General features: G+C 42.9%; 1 protein-coding gene across 1 annotated transcript in view; it reads right to left on the bottom strand.

The window, feature by feature from the left end:
- Nucleotides 1-17,189, bottom strand: part of dcc (DCC netrin 1 receptor) — a 358,534-nt gene that overhangs the window by 194,947 nt on the left and 146,398 nt on the right. Inside the window, exon 3 of the mRNA XM_072696028.1 lies at nt 3,742-4,029. Coding sequence (XP_072552129.1) covers nt 3,742-4,029 — 288 coding nt within the window. The remainder of the gene's footprint in view (nt 1-3,741; nt 4,030-17,189) is intronic.

A 17,189-nucleotide genomic window follows, 5' to 3' on the forward strand; every position in this document is an offset into this window, starting at 1 on the left:
ATGTCAGACGTGGGCTAGAGGGGTATAAAGCCCCCGAGCACTGAGCTCTCCAGTGCTCTCTGGAATGATGGATGATGCTCCATTCAGTACTTTTAGGGTTTAAAATTGTGGGGTTGGGGATGATGAAATGGGGCGGTGATCATGAATCACCATCCTGACCTCACTAACGGTGTTGTGTCTGACTGCAATTAAATCCTCACAGCAATGCTCCTCCAAAATCTAGAAGAAAGCCTTCCTCTATGGACAGCAGAGACAGTTACTCCAACAAAAGCAGGAGAAACTCTTTTTAATACCCTTGATTTCGGAAGAAACAATGAATGAGCAGGTGTCCCAATACTTTTGTCTAAATAGGGTACGTAAAGATAGTGTGTACATGCTTAATTTACAAGAATTATGTAAACTCTTGCTTGGTTTCATTTCTATGCATTTAACAGATACTAGTGGTGAAGCTGAAAACGTGTCATTTTGTAATAAATTATAACATAAATGTATAACCTGGACACGTAACCGTTCCCCTAATTAAAGAATCACCCCTATAATAAACAAATGCACTGCTGGATCAGTGCTAGGCTGAATGTGTTACGTGGCTGAACAGAAAAGCAGTGGAGCGGTGGACTGACTCTTATCTTCCTGAGCAGGGAGAGCTGAGGCCTACTTTGCGCTCTAACAGATAAAAATGGGCTTCACGCAAGCGCCAGATGTGAAATGTGATCTTTAAGCAGCTTCTAACTAGCTGGAGATTGATGAAATGCATCTGGCTCATGCAAACTTGCACAAATAAAGGAAGACGTGCAGTGATGGGAAACATTTGTCTCAATCACTGAGCACTGATAGAACAGTGTCAGCACACATATGCCTAACCTGCACCCGGGAGAGCAGGATTACGCGCTGAGATCTTTCTCCATACTCGGAGCAGCTCTGCCTGTGACCGCGGCGGCTCCTGCTACCACTAGTGCTAATAGTGTTGCTCATAATACCACTGCTGATAATTATCCAAGTGCTGATAATGCTAATACTAATAATAATACTGATACTACTAAAATACCACTGCTTATACTGCTACTAGCACTAGTTCTGTTACGAGTGCCCCTAATATTAGTACTACTGTGACTACTAGTACTAGGACAATCACTAATACTACTACTACTCATACTGCTACTAGCAAATGTTCTATTGTTACTAATACTAGATATAAATGAATATAATTTTCTGCTGTAGTGTCACTACTATTACTAGCACAACTGCAAATTCTATTAATACTATTACTAGTATGCTTGTCAGCTCTGATACTCATACTACCACTCCTACTACTACTACTACCACTCCTACTATTACTACTACTACCACTCCTACTATTACTATTACTACCACTCCTACTATTACTACTACTACCACTCCTACTACTACTACTACCACTCCTACTACTACCACTCCTACTATTACTATTACTACCACTCCTACTATTACTATTACTACCACTCCTACTATTACTACTACTACCACTCCTACTACTACTACTACCACTCCTACTATTACTATTACTACCACTCCTACTATTACTACTACTACCACTCCTACTATTACTACTACTACCACTCCTACTACTACCACTCCTACTACTACCACTCCTACTATTACTATTACTACCACTCCTACTACTACTACTACTACCACTCCTACTACTACCACTCCTACTATTACTATTACTACCACTCCTACTATTACTACTACCACTCCTACTACTACCACTCCTACTATTACTATTACTACCACTCCTACTACTACCACTCCTACTACTACTACTACCACTCCTACTATTACTACCTCTCCTACTACTACCACTCCTACTATTACTACTACTACCACTCCTACTACTACTACTACCACTCCTACTATTACTACCACTCCTACTACTACCATTCCTACTATTACTACTACTACCACTCCTACTACTACCACTCCTACTACTACTACTACTACCACTCTTACTACTACTACCACTCCTACTATTACTACTACTACCACTCCTACTACTACCACTCCTACTACTACTACTACTCCTACTACCACTCCTACTACTACTACTACCACTATTACTACTACTACCACTCCTTTTATTACTATTACTACCACTCCTACTACTACCACTCCTACTATTACTACTACTACCACTCCTACTACTACCACTCCTACTATTACTACTACTACCACTCCTACTACTACCACTCCTACTATTACTATTACTACCACTCCTACTACTACCACTCCTACTATTACTACTACCACTCCTACTACTACCACTCCTACTATTACTACCACTCCCACTCCTAGTACTACCCCTCCTACTATTACTACTACCACTTCTACTACTACCACTCCTACTATTACTACTACTACCACTTCTACTACTATTACTAATACTACGACCACTCCTACTATTACTACTACCACTTCTACTACTACTACTACTACTACTACTATTACTACTAATACTATGACCACTCCTACTACTACCACTCCTACTATTACTACTACCACTCCTACTACTACCACTCCTACTATTACTACTACCACTCCTACTACTACCACTCCTACTATTACAACTACTACCACTTCTACTACTATTACTACTACTACTACTACCACTCATACTATTACTACTACTAATAGTACCACTCCTACTACTACCACTCCTACTACAACCACTCCTACTATAACTACTACTCCTACAACGACCCCTACTATAACTACTACCACTTCTTCTACTACCTCTCCTACTATTACTACTAATACTACTACCACTCCTTTTATTACTCCTACTATTACTCCTACTACTACTACTACCACTCCTACTATTACTACTCCTACTACTCCCACTATTATTACTTCTACTACTACTACTCCTACTATTATTACTACTAGTACAGCTACTATTATTACTACAGTGCCTTAGTATTAATATGGTATTGCTAATAATATCACTTTTTTTACTGTTGAAAGAGTTGTTAATACTAATATTACTAACAGTGATTCAAAAAAAACATGCTTATATTGCTACTAGTACTATTACTACTAATACTAGTAATAGTACTACTGACACTATTGTTACCACCAGTACACTAATCACTACAATCACTACACAACCACACCGCTAACACTGACACTATAACCACTATTACTAATATTACTAAGGATAATAACACTATTATTGCTATAGCATTACTACTAGTAGTTTGGCCCTTTTTCTAATACTATTACTAGTATGTTTGTCAGAACTGCTAATAATCCTACTCATACTAAAACAACTACTACTAGTATTGCTAATAATACTACTTATACTAGTACTAGTCATATTATAACTACCACTAATACTACTATCACTGTTACTACTACTGCTCATACTGCTACTTTTACTAGTACTATTCATACTAGTACTAATACTTTTACTGCTGCAGTATTACTACTAGTCTTAATACCATTACGAATGCTACTCATAGTACTGCTACTACTCCTACTACAGTTATGGTTAGTATTGCTACTAGTGCTATAACTGTTAATAATGCATATTACTAATAATACTAATAGTACTCCTAATAATACAATGAATACTACTAGAAGTATGATATTACCGATATGATATTACCACCATCTGCTCCTAGCAGTGCTAACAGTAATAACAGTATCCCAAAAGTGCTTTACAAAACAAACCAAGGCCATTGAATTCAATAGCGCTGGACTCACCAGGTAAAACCCTCAGGTCAGCGTCGGTGCCCGTGCGGGCACTGCCAGGGTTTTCTGCCAGGCACCGGTATGTGGCAGAGTCTGGCGGCTGGACCCTGCTGACCTGCAGCGAGCCAGACGGCAGCACCACCACCCGGCTGTCCATGTCAAAGGCTGCGGGCAGGTCCACCCGATTCTTCTGCCAGCGGACCACCGGCATCGGCTCTCCGGTAACCTCGCAGCGTAGCAGAGCCGTATCGCCAAGGAACGACGAGACGGATTCAGTGGGGACCACAACCCGAAGAGGACCTGAGAGAAAACAGGACAAAGTAAATAATATAGGAGTGAATTCGCTTAAACACTTATAAACACAACCAGGTTAATCAGGCTCTTCAAAGAAAAAAGGGCTTTTATGATCTACAGGTTGAAGCTGAAGAATCTGAATCTGACTGAGTTGCTATGGAAACACCAACAGCAAGTTTCACTACATTAAAAAGTACATCACCCTCTTCCACTTCTTTAAAGACACACTTAAAGGAATGGGTGTTTGTGTCAATAGATGCACAGTGAAGCCATTCAGATACCAGCGCAACCCAGCTGAAGGGCACGTTTTCCACTGTTTGAATTCATCATCAAATATCTCCATTCTTACACTTCACAACAGTACACTCAGGGACCAAACACACACACACACACACACACACATACACACACCCAGATCGGCAGTCCACAATACGGCGTATGCAAATGAACAAGCAGAAGCCAAGCTTTGGGTCTGGGCTGCGGATGCAGTCTAGCATTAAGCAGGCCCACTAGGGAACTCCAATTATTTTTCAGCTTGTGCAAATGAAGTCTGTGGCCCGAGTCAGAGACGCTGGTTGTTATTGGTGTGATTATTGTCAACATTATACCCCTAACTGCCTCCAATTATATCCCGGGATCCACGGAGGGCATGTAGCATTCTCAGGAAGAAAAAAAAAAAAGCCATTCCAATCTGTAGCCGCACACGAGCCCTCATTAGTCCCCTAACCTAATCTATTTTAGCAAGCGAAGGGAACAAATGTAAGTGTGGGAGTAGGGAGCACAGCAGTGGAGGATGAAATTGGAATGCTGCTCCTATAAATAATATTTTAATATGGCACTTCCCCAAAAACGTCCCCAGTCTATGAACTCTTGGATAGGTCCGATCTAATAGACCCACATTAATCTGAGCCATATTAACAAGTCAAGGGTGTAGGGTCCAAAGGTACGAAACGGAACGCTACCCATATAAACAGTGTTATATCATTATATATATATATATATATATATATAAGCAATACATGAACCTGAGAAATATATATAAGCAATAGATGAACCTGATCTAATAGCCCTGCATTAATCTATACTAATCTATGCTAATAAGTCAAGTGTCCAACTGCAGGCTCTAGTGAGAAACTGGTAATATAAAATGAAGCACTTCCACTATCCATAATATGCCTTATCTAATAGTACCACGTCCATGTAATTACACTATAGCAACCACTTAAACGCTACTGTAACATAGCAATCACTTGGCAACACCATAGCCACCACCTGATATACCTTAGATACTTAGGACTTAGGAAGTGGTTGCTTAGCAGAAAGTAAAGTGTCCAACTGTAGGGTCTAAGGATAAACTAGTAATATAAATTGAAACACTGCCCCAATCTATAATACACCTTGTCAACCACCTGAGATACCAGAGCAATCACCTATCACCCACCTGTCTCCATAGAAATCACAAAGAAACCACAAAGCAACACCAAAACCAACCAATTAGGATACAATGACAGCCACACAGCAACTATCTAGCATCACAAAAGCAACCCCTTAGCAACACAATTGAAATGATCCATCATCCATGTAGCCACACCAATTCAACCCCTTGAGATACCACAGTAACCACCGAAATGCCATACCAACCACCTAGTAAGCACCTAGCAACACCAAAACCAACCAATTAGGATACAATGACAGCCACACAGCAACTATCTAGCATCACAAAAGCAACCACCTAGAATACCATAGCAAACCCATAGCAACCACTTAGGCAAGCTATACCAATGATTTATCAACCATGTAGCCGCACCATTTCAACCACCTGAGATACCAAAGCAGCCACCAAATTTCATTGCAACCCCCTAGTAACCACTTTGCAACACCATAGCAACCACTTAATAAAACATAGCAACCACCTAGTCTTAACTCTGAATGTTTTTCACAGACTATTAAATAATATGCTTGGTTTTAAAATTATTGCATTAATTAATAATATTAATGTAACCGAAATCAATAACTGATCAATGTAAAGCGAGGGTGTAGAGATAGTGAGGAACAGGCAGTGTGAATTGGAACACTACCCATATAAGTATTAACTTATATTATATTATATTATTTTTAGTATATAATATTATATTATATTATATTATATTATACAATCTAATTTATACAGACAGGCGGACAACGTGAAGTGAGAGATATGTGTAATGTGAAATAGGACAAATACTATGCCTGGTCTACATCAATTAGGGATCAATTAGGGATGTAAAGTGAGGGTGGAGGGGCCAGTGTGAAACCTGTAGTGTAAACCGGAGCGCTGCTGATCTAATAGGTCCAGACATGAATGTAATCTACAGTATATTAACAAGAGAAGGGTGCAGGTGAGGGTGAGGGTGTAGGGGCTGGTGTGAAGCTGACAGTGTGAAACTGAGCACAGCACACACACACAGCACTGACAGGCTGTTTAAAGGGCAGACCTAAAGAGCGTCGTAGCAGAAGTGGAGATTCAGAGAGGATTCAGAGAGAGAGAGAGAGAGAGAGGGCGGAGGGGTGACGAGCACTCGAGCGACTGCCATTTGCGAGAAACTCTGAGACGATGAAGCAGCAGCGGAGATAAGAGCTGACGGAGAGCGAGTTTAGAGAGATACAGACAGTGAGGGTGTGGTTCTGGTTCATCATCTTACATTTAAAAGGATTCAGACTGCAGCAAATCTCACCAAGGGAACATCTCCAGTAATCCTGCTTCAGTCAAGTCATACAGTTCATCCATTTTTCCCCTCTCTCTGGTTCTGGAAGCTACAGTTCTTCTGAAGGTCTGTGGGGAAACTGGTAGTACGTAATGGAGCACAGTGGAGATATCACGCCTGGTCTGATTTGTAATATTTTCGATGCAATACCATAGCAGCACTAAGAAACACCACAGCAACCACCCTGAATACCAAAGCAACAACACTGCAACCACCTAGGATATCATAACAAACACTTAGGAACCTTTATAGCAACCACCTAGCAACCAAACACCATGGCAAAGGTCTAGCAACCACTTAGCAACACAATAGCAACCACCTACCCACCAAACACCATAGCAAATATTTAGCAACGCTGTAGCAACCACCAAGCAACCCCATGGGTCACCTATCAACACTGAAGCAACCACCTAGGAACACCATAGAACCCACCTGAGATACCATACCAGCAACCGATCAACACTATAGCAACCACCTGTCAACCAAACACAACAGAAGCACTATAGCAACCACCTGAGATACCACAGAAACCACTTAGCAACACCATCCCAACCACCTAGTAACACAGAAGCCGTATAAAGTTACAGTAAAGTAGACTGGTTGGCTAGGTGATGGTTGTCAAACTCACAATGGCAATACCTCTTGGATATAATGTTTGCTAGCTGGTTCCCTCAACCTGTAACTGGCCACCCTCTAAAAATCACCTACACACAACACCTACACACAACACCTACACACAAAACTCCTGCTAGAGAAATGAACTAGCTGGATCTTCAGCCAAGAGAACGAAATAAGTAGTACACTGAAAAAGCCACAAAAGAAAGAGAAAAGCACTACGCCTGTGAATAAACAGGATGTAGGACAGACACTGCTGGATTCAATCGACTTCAACTTCAGTCAGTCACCACGCAACCTATTATTGAACACACCCCCCCCCCCACACACACACACACACAGTAATCAATGTAGCCCCCTAGCTTGCTTAGCCAGTCACCATCACAGGCTCAACTCTTCTCACAACCTGAGCGTAGACCACACACATAAACACACACACACACACACACACACATACATTTCTCAATCTCATACACCCAACAACTCACACACACACACGCACACACACATACACACACACACACAACTAAAGCTTAATCAATCAAAAACAAGACATTCTCTGCTGCTTTCATGTTGCTGAAAGAGGCTGCAAGCATAAGCAGTGCTGTGATAACAATAGCCATACAGAGAATTAATTACAGCCTTAAATCAGTGCGGATAAAGTGCAGCGTGTGTTATTAACTCCAACACTGTGTATCGATAATGGAGGAAAATAAAAACACTAGCTAAAGATAAGGACTCTGGGAAGATGTAGCAGTGAATAACCGATCAGCTTGTATGCTCTTTTTGGTGGGGTTGGGCGATACTGGGCGAAATCACCACCACAATATTTTCCAAATGCACTACAACACCACAGCATCAGGTGACATTTGTAGTAAAGGGATACTTCAGCCTATCAAGGAAACTCCCCCGATGATGTGTCTTGAAGGTGGGAGGAGCATAAGAAAACTACATCAGCCTGGGGGAGTGGTCTGTGGCCTGTTTGAAGCATTACCTATCTGGTGTTGATTTGCATTTTCAGCTGTAGTTTTTCAAACGCTCCTCCCACCTTCAAGGTACCCCACATAGCAACCAAACACCATGGCAACCATCTAGCAACACTGTAGCAACCATCTAGTAACCACTTAGCAACATCGTAGCAAGCATCTAGCAAATCACTTAGCAACACTATTGCCAGCATCTGGGATACCATAACAACCACCAAGCAACTCTATGGCGACCACATATCAACACTGATAGTTTCTCTCTGGTTCTGGAAGCACAGTGGTGGAGCACAGTGGAGATATCATGCCTGGTCTGATATTTAATATTTTATATGCAATACCATAGCAGCACTAAGAAGCACCACAGCAACCACCTTGAATATCAAAGCAACAACACTGCAACCTTCTAGCAACACCATAGCAACTACCTAGGATATCATACCAAACACCTGGAAATCTTTATAGCAACAATATAGCAAGCAAACACCATGGCAACCATCTAGCAACCACTTAGTGACCACCTAGCACCCACATTGCAACACACAGCATAGCAACCACCAGGGATACCATAACCTCCTTTCCATCTTCAAGGTACATCATTAGAAGGTACCATAACAACCACCAAGCAACCCTATGGCAACCACCTATCAACACTGAAGCAACCACCTAGCACCCACATTGCAACACACAGCATAGCAACCACCAGGGATACCATAATCACTTTCCATCTTTAAGGTACATCATTAGAAGGTTGATTTCCTAGGCCGCCCTGAGAACTCTGTTAAACGTATTGGCAAACGAGTCGCAGATGAGATTTATTTTGAGATGTCGCAAAGACACCATTTGAAAATAATGGGTTCTAAGTTCTACTAAAAGGGTTCTTTCACCCCTAATGATAGCTGAACCCTTTTTGGTGCTGTACTTAACCATTTTTGTAAGGCTCTATTAGGAATCGTCCACAAAAGGCTGTCCTCCAATGCCAAGAGCCTTTTAGCCACGCAAAGACTCAATTAAGCACATGGTTGCTTGTATTGTCACGGTTCTATTCTGGACCACTGCCTTTACGACAGAACCCTCGAGGAACCCTTTTTACTAAGTGCAGTTTCTGCGGCGGCAGCAGCATTGAAGGCCTCATCGCTCTGCTCTTATCTGAGAGGATTCTCTTTGTCTTCCGTTTCAGCTGCTCATTTTCTGCCTCTTTTCTCTCCGTCCTGATGGTGAACAGCTGCCACTGTTTACTCTGCAGCATCAGGCCACAGAACACACAGCACACACACCACACTTCTGATTAATCTCACACACTCTGTGTTTAATCTACGGCCTGAAGAGGAAACAATCACACACACACCCTTGCACAATATGTACAGGCCAGAGATGTGCAAACATATGCAGATACATACACACACACACACACACACACACAACAAAACAAAAAAATGAGCTCATATGAATATGCATAAAACACACACACACACACACACACACACACACACACACAATTATACAGTCTTACATAGAAAACACACACAAACATGCTTATCGGTTTCCACATGCATACAGCCGGCCGTCTGCAGTTTGCTCCTGCAGCCTGACCTAAACAACGGCTCAATGAGCTCCACCAAAAACCACGTATCGTCACTGTCACAGTTTTTTTTTATGTTTTTCACTTTTTGACTTAATGTGAATCTGGAAGTAGTTCTTCACATTATGTCAGAGTTTCAGGATGAATCGGTCAATCAAAATGCTCATAAATGACTTGGGATACAATCGTTTTACACTGACTTTTATTGAAAGTTAAGAAGGTTTTTCCCTTCTCCTGAAAAGTTTCCATTTTGGATATATAAATCTATATATATATATATATATTACCCAGTTCCAAGGGAAGGGATCTTATAGGCAGCAGGTGAACAGTCCGTTCTTGAAGGTGATGAAGGTAAATGCAGGAAAAATGCACAAGCATAAAAATCTGAGACCTTTTGACAAGAACCAAGCTGTGATGTTCTAGACGAGTCAGACTGGGTCAGAACATCTCCAAAACATCAGGCAGGACTTGTCGGGTGTTCCCTGTATGCAGTAGTCAGTACCTTTTAACGTCTTAATGCCAGATCACAGGACAGCTTGTGGAGCTTGTGGTCTTGTGGAGTCCATGCCTTGATGGGCCAGAGCTGTTTTGGGACCTAACCTGATATTAGGTAGGTGTTTTTTTAAAAGTTATGACTGAACTGTGTATATGTACATTATCTTCCCTATTTACCCTATTATTCCAGTCTGGCACTTGGGGGCTCAGAAGTTAGAGCTCCAGGCTATTGATGAAAGAGTTGTGGGTTTGATTTCCGGGCTTGGCAAGCTGCCACTGTTGGGTCCTTGAGCAAGGACCTTCACCCTCTCTGCTCCCCGGGCGCTGTAGTTGGCTGCCCACCGCTCTGGGCGTGTGTGTGCTCACTGCCACTCGTTCAGTGTATATATGTGAAATACCTGCCTCAGTCTTTTGGATTTCGGCCCAGTGTATTTCTATCTAACCCATCACCACTTAACGTACACTATATGGGTAAAAAAAAAGTATTGGGACACCTGCTCATTCATTGTTTCTTCTGAACTCAAGGGTATTAAAAAGAACTGATCCTGCTTTTGTTAGAGTAACTGTCTCTACTGTCCAGAAAAGAAGGCTTTCTACTAGATTTTGGAGGAGCATTGCTGTGAGGATTTGATTGCATTCAGAGACAAGAGTGTTGGATGATGATAACCACTCCACCTCATCACCCCCAACTCCCCATCTCACCCAAAAGAATTAGATGGAGCACCATCATCCATCATTCCAGAAAGCACAGTTCTTCCACTGCTCCACAGCTTAATGCTGTAGCCCACGCTTGTCATTAGGTAAGCACTGCCCTATTCTATTGGCACGCTGTGTCTGTACGTGCATTTGCACATCATTGTCCGCAATGGGTACAACTGAAGGGGTGTCCACAAACATCTGGACATCTCACGTTAAGGCAGGCTGGAGGTGACATCGTTTCGAACTCCTTGAATGCAAATCTCAAAGAGAAGTAAAAGAGCAATCACAGATGAAAGGACAAAGGGGACGTTTGAACTGCTGGATAAAAGATGAAGTAAAGTTTGATCATAATGGTGGTCATCATCAATCTTAAAGCCTGCCCACCCCCTGCGCAACCTTCAAGGTGATGTACACAGACAGCTGGAAGGAAGAAAATCATATATCCTCCACGGAAAAGCACATCTTCCACCATATAATCACAAAGATACAATCATAATCATCCAGACCAGACCATCAGCCTACCAGACTGGAAACATCTAACCTTGGTCGAGATGACCACGCAGCCAAATTTATCTTAGTAAAAGCATGAGTCACTAGGAATCTCAAGTTTTCAGAAATTGCATATAACAGCTTTTCTGAGAGTCCAAGATAAAGACACCCGATGCTGCAAGTAATCTATAAAGCACCAAAGCCCCCCGACGCTGTATATTATGAATACTGTTAGTGAAACATAGCAATAGCGTCCTTGAGACATTAGCCATGCTCGTCGCTCACAGACAGCTACCATTCACCCTTAATTAATAATGCAGTCATGGCATCGAGGCCAAGGGTAAATGCAGCCGAGGTGCACCATATTGCAATATCGCCCAATTCCCAATAACCTGTCTGATCTACCTTTCACATCACACAATACAGTACTGCTACGCTGCTAGACTTGGCGCCTGTAAGCTTTAATTACTCCCATCCATCCAAAACCTCTCAGGCCCCGCCGTCTCTGCTGTCAATCACAAAGCCAGTAAGCCGTCCATCACACGCCTATCAGATCACATAAGCATTCATCAGATCGCTCATCCCCCAGCTCCTGTTCTTCAAGAGGAATCGCTGATGTCTCTTTTAACTAGCGCAGGTGTGGACATATCTAGAACAGATTTCATCACAGTACACTTACAACAATAAGCTTAACAACCTATAGAGATGGCTAATTAGCAAACAAGCTAACATAGTGTATAGCTTACAAGCTTAAAATAAAATGTGGGCGCAGACTAAAGTGGATTTCATCAGACGGTGGAGCTGCCAGCTTCAATGCCTTCCGTTTTATAGAAATGAAGCCAAACTGTCCGCAATGTTGACAAATTTTCAACCAGAGCCTGTGCAGTAGAGACCGGAGGTGGAGCCAGACTCACCTACTCATTAGGTAGACCCGCCCCCTTGTCCCAGACTGTGTAGAAACTGTACAGTTATAACCTATAAGGCTAATTCCAGTTGCAGGTATAAAGCCCCCCCCCCCCAGCATTGAGCTGTGGAGCAGTGGAACTGACTGTGTTCCATGGAATGATGATTGATGCTCCATCCAGTACTTTTGGGGTGAGTTGGGGAGTTGGGGATGATGGGGGTGTTCTCTGGAATGATGGTGAAGCTTCATCCAATACATTTACATTTACATTTAAGGCATTTAGCAGAAGCTCTTATCCAGAGCGACTTACAAAAGTGCTTCACTATTTACCCAAGAAAAACCTCAGCTAGTTAGAATAGACTAATAATTCAAAGATCCTCTAAGTTTAGACTCTACTAAACACAAGTCAGTAAGGAGACCATAATACTCTACTATTCACCCAAGTTCTCTCAGAAGAGGAGGGTCTTCAGTCTGGGTTTGAAGACAGTGAGCGTTGGACTCCGCCGTTCAGACACCCAGGGGAAGCTCGTTCCACCACTTTGGTGCAGGACAGAAAAAAGCCTGGACGCTCATCTTCCATGGATCTTAATGGATGGCAGGTCGAGCCGAGCCGTACTTGAAACTCGAAGGGCTCTTGGTGCAGATTGGGGTTTTGACCACTGCCATCAAGTACGAAGGAGCTGGTCCGTTCTTAGCTTTGTAGGCCAGCGTCAAGGTTTTGAATCTGATGTGGGAAGCCTTGGGAAGCAGCTACAGGAAGCCTTTTGGAATGAGTTGGGGAGTTGGGGATGATGAGGTGGGGTGATGATCATCATCCTGATCAACATCCTGACCTTGCTAACGTTCTTGTCGCTGAATGCACCTCAGTCCTCACAGCAATGCTGCTCCAAAATCTAGCAGTACGTCTTCTTCCCTGGACAGTAGTTATTTCCTGTAGAGCACGCATTCACTTATTTATATATAGGGAACCCGTACAGTGTCGTTAGAAGGTTTGTGAACCACACACACATCTTCTGTAGTTCTGTTAAAGCAATGATTCCAGAATTACATGCATCCAAAGTCAATTTCACAACCAATTCCTAATCTCAGACCTCAGTAAAAACTTCCTCCCTCTCGCCATCTGTAGAGACTGACTCTTCTACCTTCTCGCAAGCCCACACTCAGGATATCAACATATGGTTGAGTTTTTCATGTGTTTTTTCCTAACCTACCTACATAAAATAAAATAAATAAAATGCACTGCATTAGTCTTAATGTGCCTCCCTGTGTAATGGAAGCTCTGCTTCTTGCTCATGTAAGGTGAGTCCTCTTGGGCGTGTGGGAGGAAATTCAGTCGTGGGCTCACACAACTTCATTAGGTTGCCCTGATTTAGTAGGTGTCCACATGCAAATGAAGTAAAAGTGGTCCTAAATCACATTAGCACAGAAAAAGAAAAATGGAGAGTTGAACCTCGGGAGCTGCCTCTGCTCTTTCTGCATCTCAAAAGCGGTGGTGGAGAGAGGACGAAGGGAGAGAGAGAAGCAGCCAGACAGTCAAGATACAGAGAGAAAACAAATATGAGTAAATACCGAAACTGGCAGCTGCCTTTAATTTTAATGAGGATAAGAATTTTCTGTGAAGTGAATGAGTACTCGAGCAGAAACGTGGGAGTTAGCACCGAGACAAAGCTTGAGAAAAGGCCTACTAAAGAAATCTGTGTTATTCTGCCTGAAGTGTGATGTAGAGCTTGACACGCGTGTCTGAATGTCGCTGCATTCGGCTGTTCACATCTGGGTTTGGTCAGGATCAGACGCTATTTTTTCAGGCTATAGTCAGGTTGGGATAGAAATCCGGTTGTGTTACAGGCAGGTTCAGCTCCGGTTGGGCTGGGACAGGATTTTACAGTTGGGTTAGGACAGAATTCTTCCAAGCTGCAGCTGAGTTGGGACAGAAACCTGTTGGACTACAGTCAGGTTCAGACTGAAATTCGTCTGGCTCCAGTTGGATTGGGACAGAATTCTTCCAAGCTGCAGAAATCTGTTGGTTTACAGTTAAGTTGGGATAGAAATCAGTTGGACTACAGTCAGGCTGGGAGAGAATTTCTTCAACAAATCTGTTGGGCAACAGTTGGGATCTGACTGATATTTGTCCAGCTCCAGTTGGGTTGGGACTGAATTTCGTCAAGCCACAGTTGGGTTAGGACAGAATTCTTCCAAGCTGCAGCTGAGTTGGGACAGAAACCTGTTGGACTACAGTCAGGTTCAGACTGAAATTTGTCTAGCTCTGTTGGGTTGGACAGAATTTCGTCAAGCCACAGTTGGATTGGGACAGAATTCTTCCAAGCTGCAGAAATCTGTTGGTTTACAGTTAAGTTGGGATAGAAATCAGTTGGACTACAGTCAGGCTGGGACAGAATTTCTTCAAATTAGGTTTGGAACAAATCTGTTGGGCAACAGTTGGGTCCCTTTCCGTACTTGATGGCAATGGTTAAAAGCTGTACGGCTCGGCTCAACCCACCATCCCTCAAAATCCACGGAAGACGAGCGTCCAGACTTTTTTCTGTCCTGCACCAAAGTAGTGGAACGAGCTTCCCTTGGGTGTCCGAACGGCAGAGTACAACGCTCACTGTCTTCAAACCCAGACTGAAGACCCTCCTCTTCTGGGAGAACTTGGGCGAATAGTAGAGTGGTCTCCTTACTGACTTAGAGGATCTTTGAATTATTAGTCTATTCTAACTAGCTGAGGTTTTTATTGAGTAAATAGCAAAGCACTTTTGTAAGTCGCCCTGGAGAAGAGCTTCTGCTAAATGCCTTAAATGATAATGTAAATGTTAAATGTTGGGAGCAAAGGTTTTTGGGCTACAGAGGGGTTAGGACAGAAATTGGTTGGGTTACAGTCAGTTTCTGGGTGAAATCTGTCCAGCTCCAGTTGGGTTGAGACTGAATTTTGTTAAGCTACAGTTGGGTTGCAACAGAAATCTGTCAGGCTCTGGTTGGGTGAGGACAGCGATCTGTTTAAGGTTTAAGGTCGGGTTCAGATAACATTTTTTTGGACTATAGCTGGGTCAGGACAGAATTCAGTTGGACCACAGTCAGGTTCAGACAAAAACTGGTCCAGATCAAGTTGGTTGGGACATACTTTTGTTCGACTACAGAATTTTGTTAGGCTGCAGTTGGTTTGGGACAGGAATCTGTTGGACTACAGGACAGATTTTCCATACTACAGCTGGGTCTGTTGGGTTACAGTTGGATTGGGACAAAATTAAGTTGGGCTACAGTTGAGTTTGGATGTTATAGCGAGGTTGGGACAGAAACTTGTTGGGCTACAGTCAGGTTGGGACAAAAGCTTGTCAGACTGCAGTTAGGTTTGGAACAAATCTGTTAAACTGCAGTTGAGTTTGGACAGAAACTGGTTGGGCTACAGTCAGGTTGGGACAGAAACTGGTTGGGCTACAGTTTTGCCAGAATACAGCTGGGGTGGGACAGGAGTCCGTTTAGCTACAGTTGAGTTGGAGCCTGAAATTTGTGGGGTTTGTTTGGATCCATTGGTCGAATGTTTCTGGGTGGGTTTCAGGCTCGATTATGGCTCTGCAGTGGTCGGCCTCAACCTCGAACTAAGGAACAACATCCTACAGTCTGCAACAGTTCATGTCCATCGCAGCCAGCTGATCTGGCATCAGTGTTCCTGAGCTCTAGAGACACAAAGAACTTTCTCTCTCTTTCTCGCTCTCTCTCTCTCTCTCTCTCTCTCTCATGACCTGGCTCAGCACTTTCCACCCTTTCTGCTGAATGGAGACAAAAACGATTAGCATAACGGAATGGCTGCTTAAGGCGGAGGCAATGATGAAGGGCATTAGTAGAGGTGCGGGGTCGCTCAGGGCTGAGAGATGTAAATCTTCCTGCCTTCTTTTCTTTATCTTTCCCCCCCCTCTCTAATCATTACCCAGCGCTCGTAAATTTAAGCCAATGCAGAAATTTGCCTTGTTCAGCAACACAATGCATGGGGCAAAGCGAACAAGGAGACATGGAGAGGGAGATAGAGACAAAAAGGAAGAAATGCTTTGAATTAGAATCAGAAGATTACCTCATTTCATGGCGGATCTCAGTGCACCCTTTCTGAGGCACCAATTTACTTTATCTTTCTCACAAGAAAACATGAGAACATGCATGTTGGCATGGCCCGCTAACGTCAGCTGTCTCAGAGTGACACCAGAACAAATAGATAAGCTTCTGGAAGCCTTTGCACCATTTATGCAAGCTAAACACGTTTTGGCAGCGCTGCCAACGCGGTACAGCAAGAAGCTTGCAAGACCAATCAAAAAGATGGAGGAGAATATGTCAGTATGGGCTTGGCATAATCATTCCCTGATATCGAGGCTGTCAAAAGCCCAAATACAAGATGGCTCAGAGATTTTCTACTTTATTTGCAAGTGTTTGTTTCTGACATAAGCAACGCCAGTGAACTCGGAAGCGCGCCACTTGCATAATCGTTACCAGTGGTTCTTTCCCAGTTAGCTATTAATATACACAATCAACGCTAACAAAAAAACTGAAAAAACATCATACCAGGGTTCTATATTCCCAAGTTTATGTGATCACGCCTTTCTCTCTTCTCAGAGTACGAGGTTTCCAGGTTCAAATGTTCTCAGTTGTAAGTTCTCAAGAGTTCTGTTTCC

Source organism: Salminus brasiliensis, chromosome 1, assembly GCF_030463535.1.
Source record: "Salminus brasiliensis chromosome 1, fSalBra1.hap2, whole genome shotgun sequence".
In the NCBI taxonomy this organism is placed as follows: Eukaryota; Metazoa; Chordata; class Actinopteri; order Characiformes; family Bryconidae; genus Salminus; species Salminus brasiliensis.